General features: G+C 47.8%; 5 protein-coding genes across 6 annotated transcripts; 4 read left to right on the top strand and 1 right to left on the bottom strand.

The window, feature by feature from the left end:
- Nucleotides 1-2,405: 2,405 nt before the first annotated feature.
- DFL_000058 (uncharacterized protein) lies at nucleotides 2,406-4,405 on the top strand (the record flags this gene model as incomplete). 2 transcript variants are annotated; one of them, XM_067635113.1, is made up of 4 exons in its annotated part: nucleotides 2,406-2,471; nucleotides 2,532-3,055; nucleotides 3,311-3,764; nucleotides 3,818-4,405. In XM_067635113.1, 4 exons carry the CDS (start codon nucleotides 2,406-2,408, stop codon nucleotides 4,403-4,405), a joined length of 1,632 nt encoding a protein of 543 aa, XP_067494579.1. The 2 variants fall into 2 exon arrangements, with proteins under 2 accessions (XP_067494579.1, XP_067494578.1); XM_067635112.1 differs by lacking the exons at nucleotides 2,406-2,471; nucleotides 2,532-3,055 and having other exon boundaries at nucleotides 3,755-3,764; nucleotides 3,828-4,405.
- Nucleotides 4,406-5,102: 697 nt separating this feature from the next.
- On the top strand, nucleotides 5,103-6,179 carry DFL_000057 (uncharacterized protein; the record flags this gene model as incomplete). The annotated part of the gene is made up of 2 exons (XM_067634996.1): nucleotides 5,103-5,549; nucleotides 5,613-6,179. The coding sequence occupies 2 exons, from the start codon at nucleotides 5,103-5,105 to the stop codon at nucleotides 6,177-6,179; spliced, it is 1,014 nt and encodes a 337-aa protein (XP_067494577.1).
- Nucleotides 6,180-6,654: 475 nt separating this feature from the next.
- On the top strand, nucleotides 6,655-8,076 carry DFL_000056 (uncharacterized protein; the record flags this gene model as incomplete). Its single annotated transcript, XM_067634883.1, has 4 exons — nucleotides 6,655-6,952; nucleotides 7,016-7,484; nucleotides 7,557-7,841; nucleotides 7,914-8,076. The coding sequence occupies 4 exons, from the start codon at nucleotides 6,655-6,657 to the stop codon at nucleotides 8,074-8,076; spliced, it is 1,215 nt and encodes a 404-aa protein (XP_067494576.1).
- A 48-nt stretch (nucleotides 8,077-8,124) lies between these two features.
- On the bottom strand, nucleotides 8,125-9,612 carry DFL_000055 (uncharacterized protein; the record flags this gene model as incomplete). The annotated part of the gene is made up of 4 exons (XM_067634767.1): nucleotides 8,125-8,907; nucleotides 8,985-9,101; nucleotides 9,157-9,205; nucleotides 9,281-9,612. 4 exons carry the CDS (start codon nucleotides 9,610-9,612, stop codon nucleotides 8,125-8,127), a joined length of 1,281 nt encoding a protein of 426 aa, XP_067494575.1.
- Nucleotides 9,613-9,889: 277 nt separating this feature from the next.
- On the top strand, nucleotides 9,890-10,957 carry DFL_000054 (uncharacterized protein; the record flags this gene model as incomplete). Its single annotated transcript, XM_067634653.1, has 1 exon — nucleotides 9,890-10,957. The coding sequence occupies one exon, from the start codon at nucleotides 9,890-9,892 to the stop codon at nucleotides 10,955-10,957; it is 1,068 nt and encodes a 355-aa protein (XP_067494574.1).
- Between the last annotated feature and the right edge of the window lie 1,089 nt (nucleotides 10,958-12,046).

The raw sequence follows: 12,046 nt of genomic DNA, 5'->3' as shown, positions 1-12,046 counted from the left end.
GGCACCTATACAGGATGAGGGAAAGAATGTGACTGTTGCCAGGGCTGCTGCAACATACTGTAGAATCCCACAACACAGGATGGGAATACTCTTTTGAAATAAACATCTCTCATCAATCTATAAATCGGCAATCCGAGGATAGTACAACTTGTCGAAATTAGCATACCGAAACCTGAGGGTTTTCTCGGACATGTTCAGCAGAAGCCGTCTTGAACATTTGAATAAACATGTTGAAATTTGAACTATCCCTAAAATCATCCGGCTCCCGCACGGTATCTATCGGAAATTTACAAACACGTAAAAGGACGGTGAAAGCTCAAGGAGTGTCGAACTCTACACAATCAACCATCACCCCTCATGATCACTTCTCTTCCACGGTGATGCGTCCGACCATTTTCGAAGGGGGCTAACAGGATCACAATATCACAACGGCTTCACCGGAGGGTGCAAAACCCGGTCAGGATCGACAGATGGTTAGGTATAGATGAGATTTGAAGAAGTCGGGCATTTACTGTTTGCTTCTGGCATGATCTCTATTATCAAAATGTACGATAAAATTATTCTCCAAAGCCTCCTGATAAAACAACTTCGTGGACTACCTATGACCATATATATAATCTATTGGGCTTTGATATTTTCGTTGGTAAACTAAAAATGTTTGCAAAAATTAAACTCAGGGGGCGTCACAAGAATCGATGATGGGGTGCTTACAAATAGAATTGTGTCTGCTATGCCTAAACAATTTACCGCAATCATTGACGGCTACTATGGCGCTCACGAAAGGATCAATGTCAACGTTTTCGTAAACGCCCTACAGCCCAAGAGGGTTGGCCTTTGCAGTCAATACAAACAACCGAGGGCAAAATAATCCCGGCCCCAGAAAAACAACAATGACAACATACCCGCCAGCAAAACTCGTGTCGGAGGCTTCGATGCACGCTATTCATCGGAGGAGGCAACCACGCATATGCACGCGGACAAATTCTCAGACACGCGGATAGTTTATCGCATCGCGCTACGCCCTAGGAATTGAAGACCGCCTCATATACGATAGCCAAGAAACACGGCAGTCCAATGTGCCTTTCATTATATGCCTGCGTACGTAGCTAGCGTCATTAAGTTTTATCACTGTTTAACTTATGCAACATCGGGCGACTGTTCACGAACTAACGACTCGGTGACAACGCCTATTTCGGCCTACGTAGTTACCTGTATCGAAATAGCGGATTCTGGATGCCTTTTAACTATATCAGAGACATTCCTATTGGTGATGGGGACTAATATAGGGGGTTTTGAGACTAGCTGTCGTATTCCTCAAAGCATACGACCGCTCGAGATCCAGAGACAACTATGATCTTGAGAGAGTATATAAAAGTTAATAGATGGGAGGAAGCCTCAAGATGGAGGCTAAAATGGAAATGCTATTTCCAGATACGGGCATCGGCAACCGAAGGCCACCCACAACATGACCGAGAATTATTTCACCCATCTTGAAAAGGATTCCATGTTGGTATCGCTACGGAGCCATTTCGATGACTAATTTTTGTTCCCTATTGTCATAAAGATGAAGCTGCATGTATATATTGGTATTTATCTACAAGTTCGTCTCGTGGCTATAATAGTAATTGTATCGAAGCGTGCGATGAAAGGAAGGTTGGGATATTTGTAACTAAAACGCTCCTGATTGCCTGAATAAACGGGAACTCATGGAATGGATATTTACCGGTTGTACCGTTATCCGATAGCCTTCCAAACTAGTACTAGGTATATAGATAGCTTTAAGTTTGTGAACCCCATTCATCGTGTTCGTTGGACAGAAACTTTTACATCCAAAACCTGGAAGTGGATTTTAGACACGATCGATTCAAAGTCCAACGCGCCATGTTATTCCAGCGTAAGTTCGTATCTACGATCTAAAAATGCCCCTGTCGATCGTCGATATACATTTCGTTGAAGCCATCCAGCTGTAGCATGCAGGCTGACCGAAGCCAAGCACTCACAGCCTCAAAACGGTCAGTCCAAAATCCAACACCCCGGCCGTAACCGCCCACGCCATTCCTGATATCGAATCATATGCGGACAGCTGACTTCAGCCCGACCAACGAAAGGAGCAATCAGCGATGCCTAAAGGAGAAGAAGCAATGAGGCTACGGTATTTATAACATCAGAGGCGGGTTGGAGATGTTACAATGGTTGCGATGGTGGGGTCGTTATTGCCGGGTGGCAGAGGACTCGCTGGTACCTAGGATAACCCCCCTTCGACTCTTTCACCATCAAGCGACTTGAATCTTCTTTTCATTCTATTCATCAACTTCAAAATCGACGACTTCGCCGACTGCGACAGCGTTGTCGTTGTTCCGGGTACGAAGTGCGGTTGCTGACGCGGCTAGGCGAGGTACGCAAGGATGGCGAACAATCCATGGTCTCTCGGAACGCTCCCGCTTGATGTGCTAACCTATCTGGTCAATGATGTAAAGTGTCTTCATTGACGATTGCGCCGATGGGGCCGAACTGATGAAGGGATTCTACAGTGTATCGACGACCATAATAGTCTTCGTGCTCTCAGTTTGACTTGTCGCTTTCTCCGAAACCTCGCCTTCCGACGGATATGTTCGGAAAAGGTCACGTTGAACCTCAACCTACCCGGATATACGGAGTTACGCGAACGGGATGTTGGATCGGACTTTTTGAGCTCTGACACTTATCGTTCGATCGGTTTGACCAAGCAGCTCCATGTTAATATCAACACTCTCGAATGCCAAGACTATATTCTGGTTGAGGAGTACAACAACCTCGTAACCGACGCCGAACGAATAATGGAAAGATGCCCTGCCGTGGAAATAGTCACCGTGAGGGAGCCCTCCGGTATGGATAAGCGCGACATCTTAAACGTCATGCAGTGGTCGAGCAAGGTGGTGAAGCTCCCGAGGTTAAAAATTTTATTTATCGACCCGGTCGACCGGCGTCGGTTCAGATCACAACCGGATGACCAATATATAGCTCGCATAGAGAACTTGTATTGCGAGAAGGGGCGCCAGAAGGGTCTAGAATGTCTGTCAGTCCAGAATTGTGATACCAGGATGTCTAATGAAGACTTCTCGCTTCAGGGCCCATTCCTGCAAAAGACTCTCGTCGACAATATCAACTCTTTAAACCGGCTATGGTTCTACGGCAGTGAACTTCAAGCAACTCTCAGAGGGATGCCAACCGCTTCCTTGGCTGATATGCGCTTGAAATCGCTTAGTATCCGCTACCTCCCGACGACCGACGACTTTATACGAGTTTTTGGATTATGACCAAGAGCGGATAGGCATCAGGCTGATACCATTTCCAAGGAAGATGCAATGACGGGCCTACAGTATTTATATTTACCCGATGGAAGTACTTCTGACGAAGGAGAATACGAACTATTGAAGTACCTCCATACACCGAACTTGAAGTCTCTTCAAGTGAGCGTCGGTGTGTTTGTCCGTTGGGAGAACCTTGACAGACGACCGATGCTATTTCATGACTATTTGGGGTCACTCTCATCGCTGGAGAGGTTTGGGACAACCGGAGTCCAGGAAAGGTATAAGATGCCGTACTTAGCACTACTCAATGAAGTCCTGGCATCGCAGCCAAATCTCAGAACCTTGGCTGTGTGGAGCAGCTGGTATGCGTTCAGCCAACTGTTTCCCGGCAAGCCCGTAACATCCAGGTTGTACCAGCCCTTAGAAAGGATAGAGGCGAACTTTGAGCCCTACGATGGGTCAACATGGTTATTCGTACGTATGCCTCACAAAAGCGAACGGTCTAGCCACTGATATGATTGATCTAGCGAGCGTTAGGATCAGTCGTCCGCACACAGTCAGGCTCCAAGTCCTCCGTCGCAACATTATCGATTGGGCAAACCTTTTCGGAACGGCAGTATTTCGACCCTAGCGAGATTTGTACCATCGTATCAACCATTCTTTACGTTCATCAGAAACGCCTTCGCCCCGAGACGCCATTCACAATCGCCGATAATGAATCGCAGACCTCGCCTTTAGTGGAGACACCGGCTAGGCGAGCTCTCTTTGATTCCATATTGGTGAAAAGGAGTTGGTTTAGGCCTTTCGGTTCCAGCTCAGGACAACGAAATGCTGTCGAGAGGTATCTTCATACGCTAGTGTCTTCGTTGCCCCTAGGGAGACAGAAATGGATTGCGAAGGTGTCGGAATGGGATAGCTCCGGCCTCAGAAACAAGCAGCGAGCTATCAACGGAATATGCGAGACTGTGATTCGTGACCCGCATGAGGGATTTAAGAGATTGGAATTGGAGTGGAAGGCGAGTCATGTGGGCAGAAGATGGCCGAAGGACACGAGGGACTGCAGATTTGTATGGGAAAAGACGGAGGCGGGGTGGGAACTTTTGGAATCTACTTGAACGCATGTATGATATTTTGCCTTTACGCTGTGGTTCCGGGAAGCAGGCCAAAGATGGTTTGCAATATTTGTGCTAAAGACTTTTCATTTTTTCGGGAGTATATTCGGGATTGGAGTCGATGGGCTTTCAGAATGATGCGCATGGGGGAAATGGGGATTTTTAAAATAACCTTTGTGGAACCTCTCCACATTGAGATACCCTGAACCGTGACAGACCCTTGCCATCGCGTCTACTTCTGTCCTTCGTCCCGAACCGTCCATGCCATTCCGAAAATGCGTTGTCGACGTTACCTTTACCCTGCAATGCTCTCGAATACCAAAACCCGCCTCGCTCAAAGGTTGTCGTCTCGATATGGTTAAAAGCTTTGGAAAAAAAATAAAAAATTGGATCTTTACCCAAAGCGGCGCACGACACGAAAGGCCCGAGACCCGAGCCCACGACACGACACGACGGATCCTGCCGAAGCATGTTACCGAGAGCACACAACGCGGAAGCGAACCCGAGCTCGGCTCCACAGCATCGAAAGTGGACACCCCCTCCCGTTGACATTTATCCCGCAGAACAGGATATAATATCAGTCGGATAGCTGCTTTTCTTTCACATTCATTGATCGTGGAAATTTCCGTGGGTCCTTCTTTTTTGTAAAGGACTCCGAGTACCTTTTTTATTTCTATTTTAAACCAGACAGCTCGTTGAGATGGCGACCCCGCCTCCAGACGGTATCTACGTCCCCGTCCCCACTTTCTTCCAGCCCTTCGACAAGTCGGCATACAAACAACCACTCGACTTCACTGCCCAAACCGAGCATACTCTTTTCCTTGCCAATGCCGGAATCACAGGTCTAGTGCTCTGCGGGTCGACCGGCGAAGCCGTCCACCTGACCCTTGGAGAGCGGGCTGAGCTCATTAGATCCCAAAAGGCGGCGTTGGTGGAGAGGGGGTTTAGCAATGTAGTCATTATGGCCGGGACAGCTAGTCAGAATATCGATGAGACTATCGGAATTATCGCGGAGAGTAAGGAGGCTGGGGCGGACTACGCGCTTGTTTTGACGCCTAGTTATTTTGCGACTGCCGGCGGGTATAGTGAGGAGGGATTGAGGAGCTGGTACAATGCCGTGGCGGATAACAGCGAATTGCCCGTCTTGGTGCGTATATACTGTCGAGAGTACATCGCGCTGGCGGAGAGAGTGCTAACGGTCGTTGAGTAGGTGTATAACTACCCCGCTGTCACTAATAACCTACAACTTTCGCTACCGCTGATGAAGCACCTCGCGAGTCATCCGAATATAGTAGGTTGCAAGCTATCGCATGGGAACATGTCGCACCACTTGATCCTGTCGTTCAGCAAGGAAATCAAACACGAAAAGTTCAGGGTGTACACCGGTCTCGGGCAGCAACTCCTACCACTTCTCCTATCCGGCCCCGGCGCCGCAGGCGCGATCGATGGAACAGCCGCATATTTCCCCAAGACCCTCTTGAGGATTTGGAATCTATCGAAGAAAATATCCGCGGCGAATGGGAACGTGACGAAGGAGGAGTGGGAGGAGGTTCATGCTTTGCAGTGTGCTTATAGTGAAGTTGAGGAGTGGGTTGTTAAGTTTGGAACTATTGGGATTAAGGAAGCGGTTAGGAAGGTACTTGGGATTTCGGTCGGACAGGACGGGGGGAGGCTGCCGTTTTGTGAAGGGGCGAGTGGTGGTGGTGGACCGGCGAAGCAGTGGGAGAGCTTTAGAGGGGCGTTTGAAACGGTGCAAGATTTTGAGGGGAAGCTGTGAGGGAGGTCGATAGGCGGAGAGTATATATGTCCACAAGTGTATATACTAGCTTTGAGAAATGGTACTTTTGGAAATATCCGAATGACAATCCGGGAGCACACTTCTGTCGTCTCGAAATGCAACCGCAGTCAAGGGATACAATCTGATACGTACAGTAAGATGGGATCAATACCCATGCATGACACACCCACAAACTGCATTCCAGTTGTCTATGCAGATAAGATATGCGCCTCGTAACGATACCGATCGGGATCCTTGTAGATTCCACGTTTTGGGTGTATACCCCAGCATTATGCATGTTTGTGCGACCCAACTTTCCTATCTCATGCATGTGATTTTGGGCCGTGGTAGAATTGATGTTGGGATATTTTCCTTGTGGATGCACGCCAGGGCAGCGGGGGTGCAATATCATGGACATTTAATCTTGGCTTCTTAGAAGGGTGTATAGAAATAGATGATATCGGATTTTTACAGAATGTCTAAAGCAATATCCAGTTCAGACGACATAGTCGCGGGGTTTAAGCTTGTCGGATCTGGGGAACAGCCGGATATCGAGTACCACCCTGACCCCCCAAAATACCATGCCCGTATGGAATTACGTCTAAAAGATAATCCGAGCCTACCCAAGACGCCGCTTCCGTCCGTGTTTCCGACTAAAGTCGAGGGGCCGATTGTATGGGAAGGCAAAGATTGGACGGACGAGAAGCAATGGGTTTATGAACTAAGCGAAGCGGAGCTGAAGGAAATCAATGATGCCGTTGAATACTTCAAAGGTATTGGCGATACATTGGTTCCAAAGATATGAGATTCGATTAAATCCAACTTTCTAAATCTAGGTCTAAATATCCCACTCGGCCATATAAACCCCACGACCTTCCCCCTCCCGACCCTTTCCCCGACCCTCCGCACCCTCTCCCGAGAACTCTACTCGGGCCGTGGTTTCTTCGTCCTCCGCACCCTTCCCGTCGACGCCTCCTCCAAACTCTCAACTGCCATAGCCTTCGCCGGCATATCATCCCACGTCGGCCCCCTCCGCGGCCGTCAATCCGGCAATGGCGCTGTATTCGCACATATCAAAGATTTAAGGGCAACACATAATCTCAAAGAAATTGGAAATGCAGCGTATACGACCGACGCACAGGTTTTTCATACTGATGCGGGGGATCTGATCGCGCTTTTAGCATTGGAGGTTGCGGCAGAAGGTGGGACGAGTAGGATCGCGAGTAGTTGGAGGGTTTATAATGAGATTGCGGAGACGCGACCAGATTTGGTGAGGACGTTGGCGGAAGAGTGGGTGCTTGATAGGTATGTAGACTTAAACATTGATATTATATACATGGTAATATAGATTGGGAGATATTGATATATACGATATAGCTTCGGCGGAGACCCCCCATATTCTAGACGACCGCTGCTATTCTATGAAGACGGCAAGATAGTGCTTCAATACTCCCGCCGACATTTCACGGGGTATCTTTCGCAAAAGAGAAATCCAGAGATTCCACCGATTACCGAAGCTCAAGCGGAAGCTTTGGATGCTATTCATTATACGGCGGAGAAGTATTCCCTTGCGTTGAATTTTCAAAAGGGGGATATGCAGTTTATCAATAGTTTGGGGTTGGTGCATGCGAGGGATGGGTTTAGAGATGACGAGACGAAAACGTGAGTTGTTGTCCCTCTGAGTGGTAATTTCGGTTTGAAAAAAGTTGGTGGCTGATCATACGCGGGGTATAGGAGGCATTTGATACGGTTGTGGTTGAGAAATGAGGAGTTGGCGTGGAAAACGCCAGGGCCTTTGCAGCATATTTGGGATAGGTTGTATAAGCTGAAGCCGGAGGAGCAGAATTTTCCGTTGGAACCGGAGATAAGAAAGAAGGCTGGTGGAGTTGCGAAGTGATATGGTCGCGATTGACCTTCGGCGGAGGGTGGATCTAGAAGTGAGGTTCTAATGGCATCTGTAATCCCAGTATGGTTCCAAATATTCTGGATTCTCTCGCCCAAACGTATGGTCAGGCGCCCAATTCCCATCTTCCTCCTTCTGGACTCTTAATACTTCCGTCACCTCCCCTTCCTCCAAATCTGCAAGCAAAGGGGTGTCATAGCTCAAAGTTTCGTGCTGCCCGCCGGCTTTAGCAAAATCGACTCGTCGTAGATCATTCATGTAAAATGTGTTCGACATAAAGCCAGTCCAGTGCCTAACGTTATGACATAGCATCACCCCTGCGACCCATTTACTGCCATGTCGGATGTTGGGATCTGATTTATACGGCCACGGGATTCTCGCGGTTTGAAGGTACTCGAACTTTCGTATTGGGAGGTAGTAGACAAGTGTTAGTCCCAGGCGCTCGGAGCGATCTGTCCCAGCGTGCCGGCCTCCGAGGTAAAGGTGTTCGACGGCAGGACACATTTCGGATATGATATCGATCATTTTGCTGTTAATCCCGTACCTAACGCTCATATGAAGAAACCGAACTCGGGGGAATACAACTGGAGGGTCGTGACGACCGAATTCACGTTTCATCTTCAGGGTCAAAGATTTGAGCGTTGATGCAGAGGCGAAATAGAAAGTCCAAGGGTAATAAAAATTTCGTGTAAAGGAGTTTTTGAACGGTTTCCTAAAGAGGCTATGGTCGAAAGAGTGTCCCGATGCGACTTCGAGAGTCCTGGGGAAGTAATCTCCGTCCTTGCTCATCGCGAATGTGTAATGTTGATTATCTCCCAAGAACTGCTTTTCCTCGCTCGAGAGACGATTTTTAGAGACATCCCAATATTTGAATTTTGGATCTTTGTGGCCGATGGGTATACCTTCAAAACATAGTTTGCGAAGGTTCTTATAAGAAGGGTATGAAGATATCTTTTGAACAATTGCACGCGGGATTCGGCGTTCGTAATCGGTTGTAGCTGAGAAGGGGATATGTACCCCTATGAGGTTTGGAAATATCTCTAAGGAGGCACAGTAGAGACTACAAAGACGAACAGTCTCATGAACCGACCAGCCCTCTTGCAGATCCTCAAAGGTGACTTCACTATATTTATATCCATTAGCGAAATTCATGTAGTCTACTTGTATTATGGTAAGACAAGACCGGGAGATTCCATACCGAACTAAAGCCCTTCGATGCTTATAAGCACCACTCTCAAAGCCTTTGATAGAAGTCTCCGATAGGCGTATGTGCGCATAGACCAATGGTATTGCACGCTCATGGTGGGCTTTCGAGCATGACGACACTGCTTTGAGGTCTCTGGTGGAGAGATAACCATATATCATGAACCATAGTTCGTACGGAACCGCGTTTATTGACGTTGCCACCCTCGATTCTTTGGGTAACTCCCCGCCCAGGGTGCTAGCGCTAGTTGTTGGATCCCTAACAGTACCTAACGATTGCAGACCGTTCACGGCCCGAAAGAACCATGGCACATAAAAGGACGCCATGAGGACGAAATTTTGAAATTCGAGTGGATATTGTTGATTTCGAGAAGTTATTCAACTACAGCCAGAAGTTACCGGTAATTCGAACGTGGTAGGACTTCACATTATATACGTTGATTTCCTGAGGATTCAGGTGTCACGTGACCAACTGAGGCTTTTCATGCCTGTCTCTCTTTGACTCATCCATAACGTGATTGCATCTCAGCCTCAATCGAGCTCAACTTCTGATCGAGGTTTCACGATTCCGAGATACTTTGGAATATCACCTAATTAAAGCGCTATGGCTGACTCTGCCTTCCGCCTCCTCGACTTTCCCCCGGAAATCCGAGAAACAATATACTTCCATCTAGCCGATATCAGCCGCGGGCCTTTGGAACCCGATCTCAAAACCCAACTGCTACCTCCAGAGCCATCTGTCATTTTCGATTGTAGCTATCGGCCACGAGGTAGGGCGTTCGTCTCCCCTATAGCACTATCTGTATACTACCCCACCACACTAAAGTATTCGCTTCTCCCGATCCTCCAAACATGCCGGCAAATCAGATCTGAATTTCAGAGGTTCATAACCCTCCTGCAGCGGAAACCTGGTGGGGACCTTAATCCGTTGGGCTACACACTCGACGTGGAAGCATACCATTCGGAGATATTCCTTAAATGGACCAGACTCCAATTACCCCCGGAAATACCCTACAACATTATCCCGGAGTTGCGGATAAACTACAATGTCATGCATTTACGGCGAAAACATAATAATAGTCTTCGTTTCTTCGGCGACGGGGGATTGTGGGATGAAGGACTGGGATTGTTCACCCTCCTAAGCGACTTTTTCCACCATGGACCTCAAGGGGTTTATAACCCAGCTGTAAACGCTGGAGATGACGGCGGAAGGTGTGGTGCCATGTTTGTCCAAAAGCTGGTGTTCAATGTCAAATTAGTATATGCACCGGACTTGAACAAGTGGTTTGATGAGATCATTGCAGATGCACTGGAGGACGGACCCGATAGTGTGGCGGAGTCTCAGTTGAACATGTTCACCACGGGAATGAAGGACTTGAAATGCAGTATTTTGAAGGGATTCGCGGATTGGATTTCTACATTCTTGAATGTTGGACATCTTGATGGGGTAGTAGGCACAGTTCAAGTTCTATGGGATGGTGCAGAGGAGTGGGATAAACCGCTTAATCCCGAGGATCTGGAGACTCCCCCCGGTAATATGAAGGCCTTTTTTGACATAACGGGAACTGAGAGGAGAGCAGAAATAACGGAGCCATGGGGATGGGAGAAGTATGTATGGGGTAGGAGAGAGGAGTTATGGGCTGATCGTTGGGTTCATTGGGATGGGGTTTGAGTCCCTCCGGATGAAGTGCCCCTGAACATATTACCGCCTTCCAAACTACCTACAGCGGTGCTTAGTTCTTCGGGTCAGGAGTGATCCTGTCCTTCGGCTTCGGGAGGAGGTTGATGAGGCGCTGGAGCACTATGAAGGTCGCCAGGATGGCCCCGCCGCGGAATAATTTTGCAATACTAGATGTAGAATGCCATTGTTTCCTTCAAATTCAGCGTCGCAGTTTTCTTTTGCGAATGAAACGCCCGGAAATGAGGAACTCGGCCCGAGCGACGCGCGGGGAGGGGTACCACGGAATCAACACAAAATTAATGGAGCACGATCCAGCCTTGAAAACTTCGAATGATGATGAAAGGCCTTCAGGGGTGCCCTTATTTACATGTTATCCGAATATCATATTATCTACCATGTCACAATCTATAGTACTCGGTGTACGTTGTCTCGTAATACTACGTGTAAGAGACCGCCCAGCGATTTAATCGTTAACGGCTATATACCGCTCACAAATCGTATTCAAGCATCACCCATCATAAGAAATATTAGTAGACCCGCAAAATGGACATTCAAATATTGGCCATTTATATAAAACGGGGATTCGAGTCAGCGAACCATGCTATTTGCGTTACAAAATTTAGATACAGGGGTTACTTAGTGCAGATCTAGAACGAACGGCTGGTTGAAGCTTAAGAATTCTCAAGTCTAGTGGTTCCTTGCGTTCCAGGCGACTCCGTCCCCAGTGGTCGGTGTGGAGGTGGGGTTGTGGGTACCATTACGGTTGGGACTAGATCTAGGGAGAGGGTCTACGGTTAAGGGGCCTTTGAGAGTTATCGGGGTTTGGAGTTATGAATTTGGGAATGGTAGCTTGTGCAGCGACAGTTCAGTAGGTAAAGCAGCAATATTCATTTTGTCTCGAATACCGTGATAAATATTTGAAGAGTCAGGGTGTTAGGAAAAAAGATTTCAAGATGTGAATTCGCGAAGTGGTACATCTAATTCTTCGTTAGAAGGCTTATAAAACAAATTCCAAAAAATCTTGGCAGGTCGGGTTTTGCGCATAGAGCCATAGGAATTTAGCCTGCAAACCTAGATCCG

The sequence above is a fragment of the Arthrobotrys flagrans genome (genome assembly GCF_004000055.1).
Source record: "Arthrobotrys flagrans strain CBS H-5679 chromosome Unknown unitig_15, whole genome shotgun sequence".
Lineage (NCBI taxonomy): Eukaryota > Fungi > Ascomycota > Orbiliomycetes > Orbiliales > Orbiliaceae > Arthrobotrys > Arthrobotrys flagrans.
This window is presented reverse-complemented; position numbering and strand designations above follow the sequence as displayed.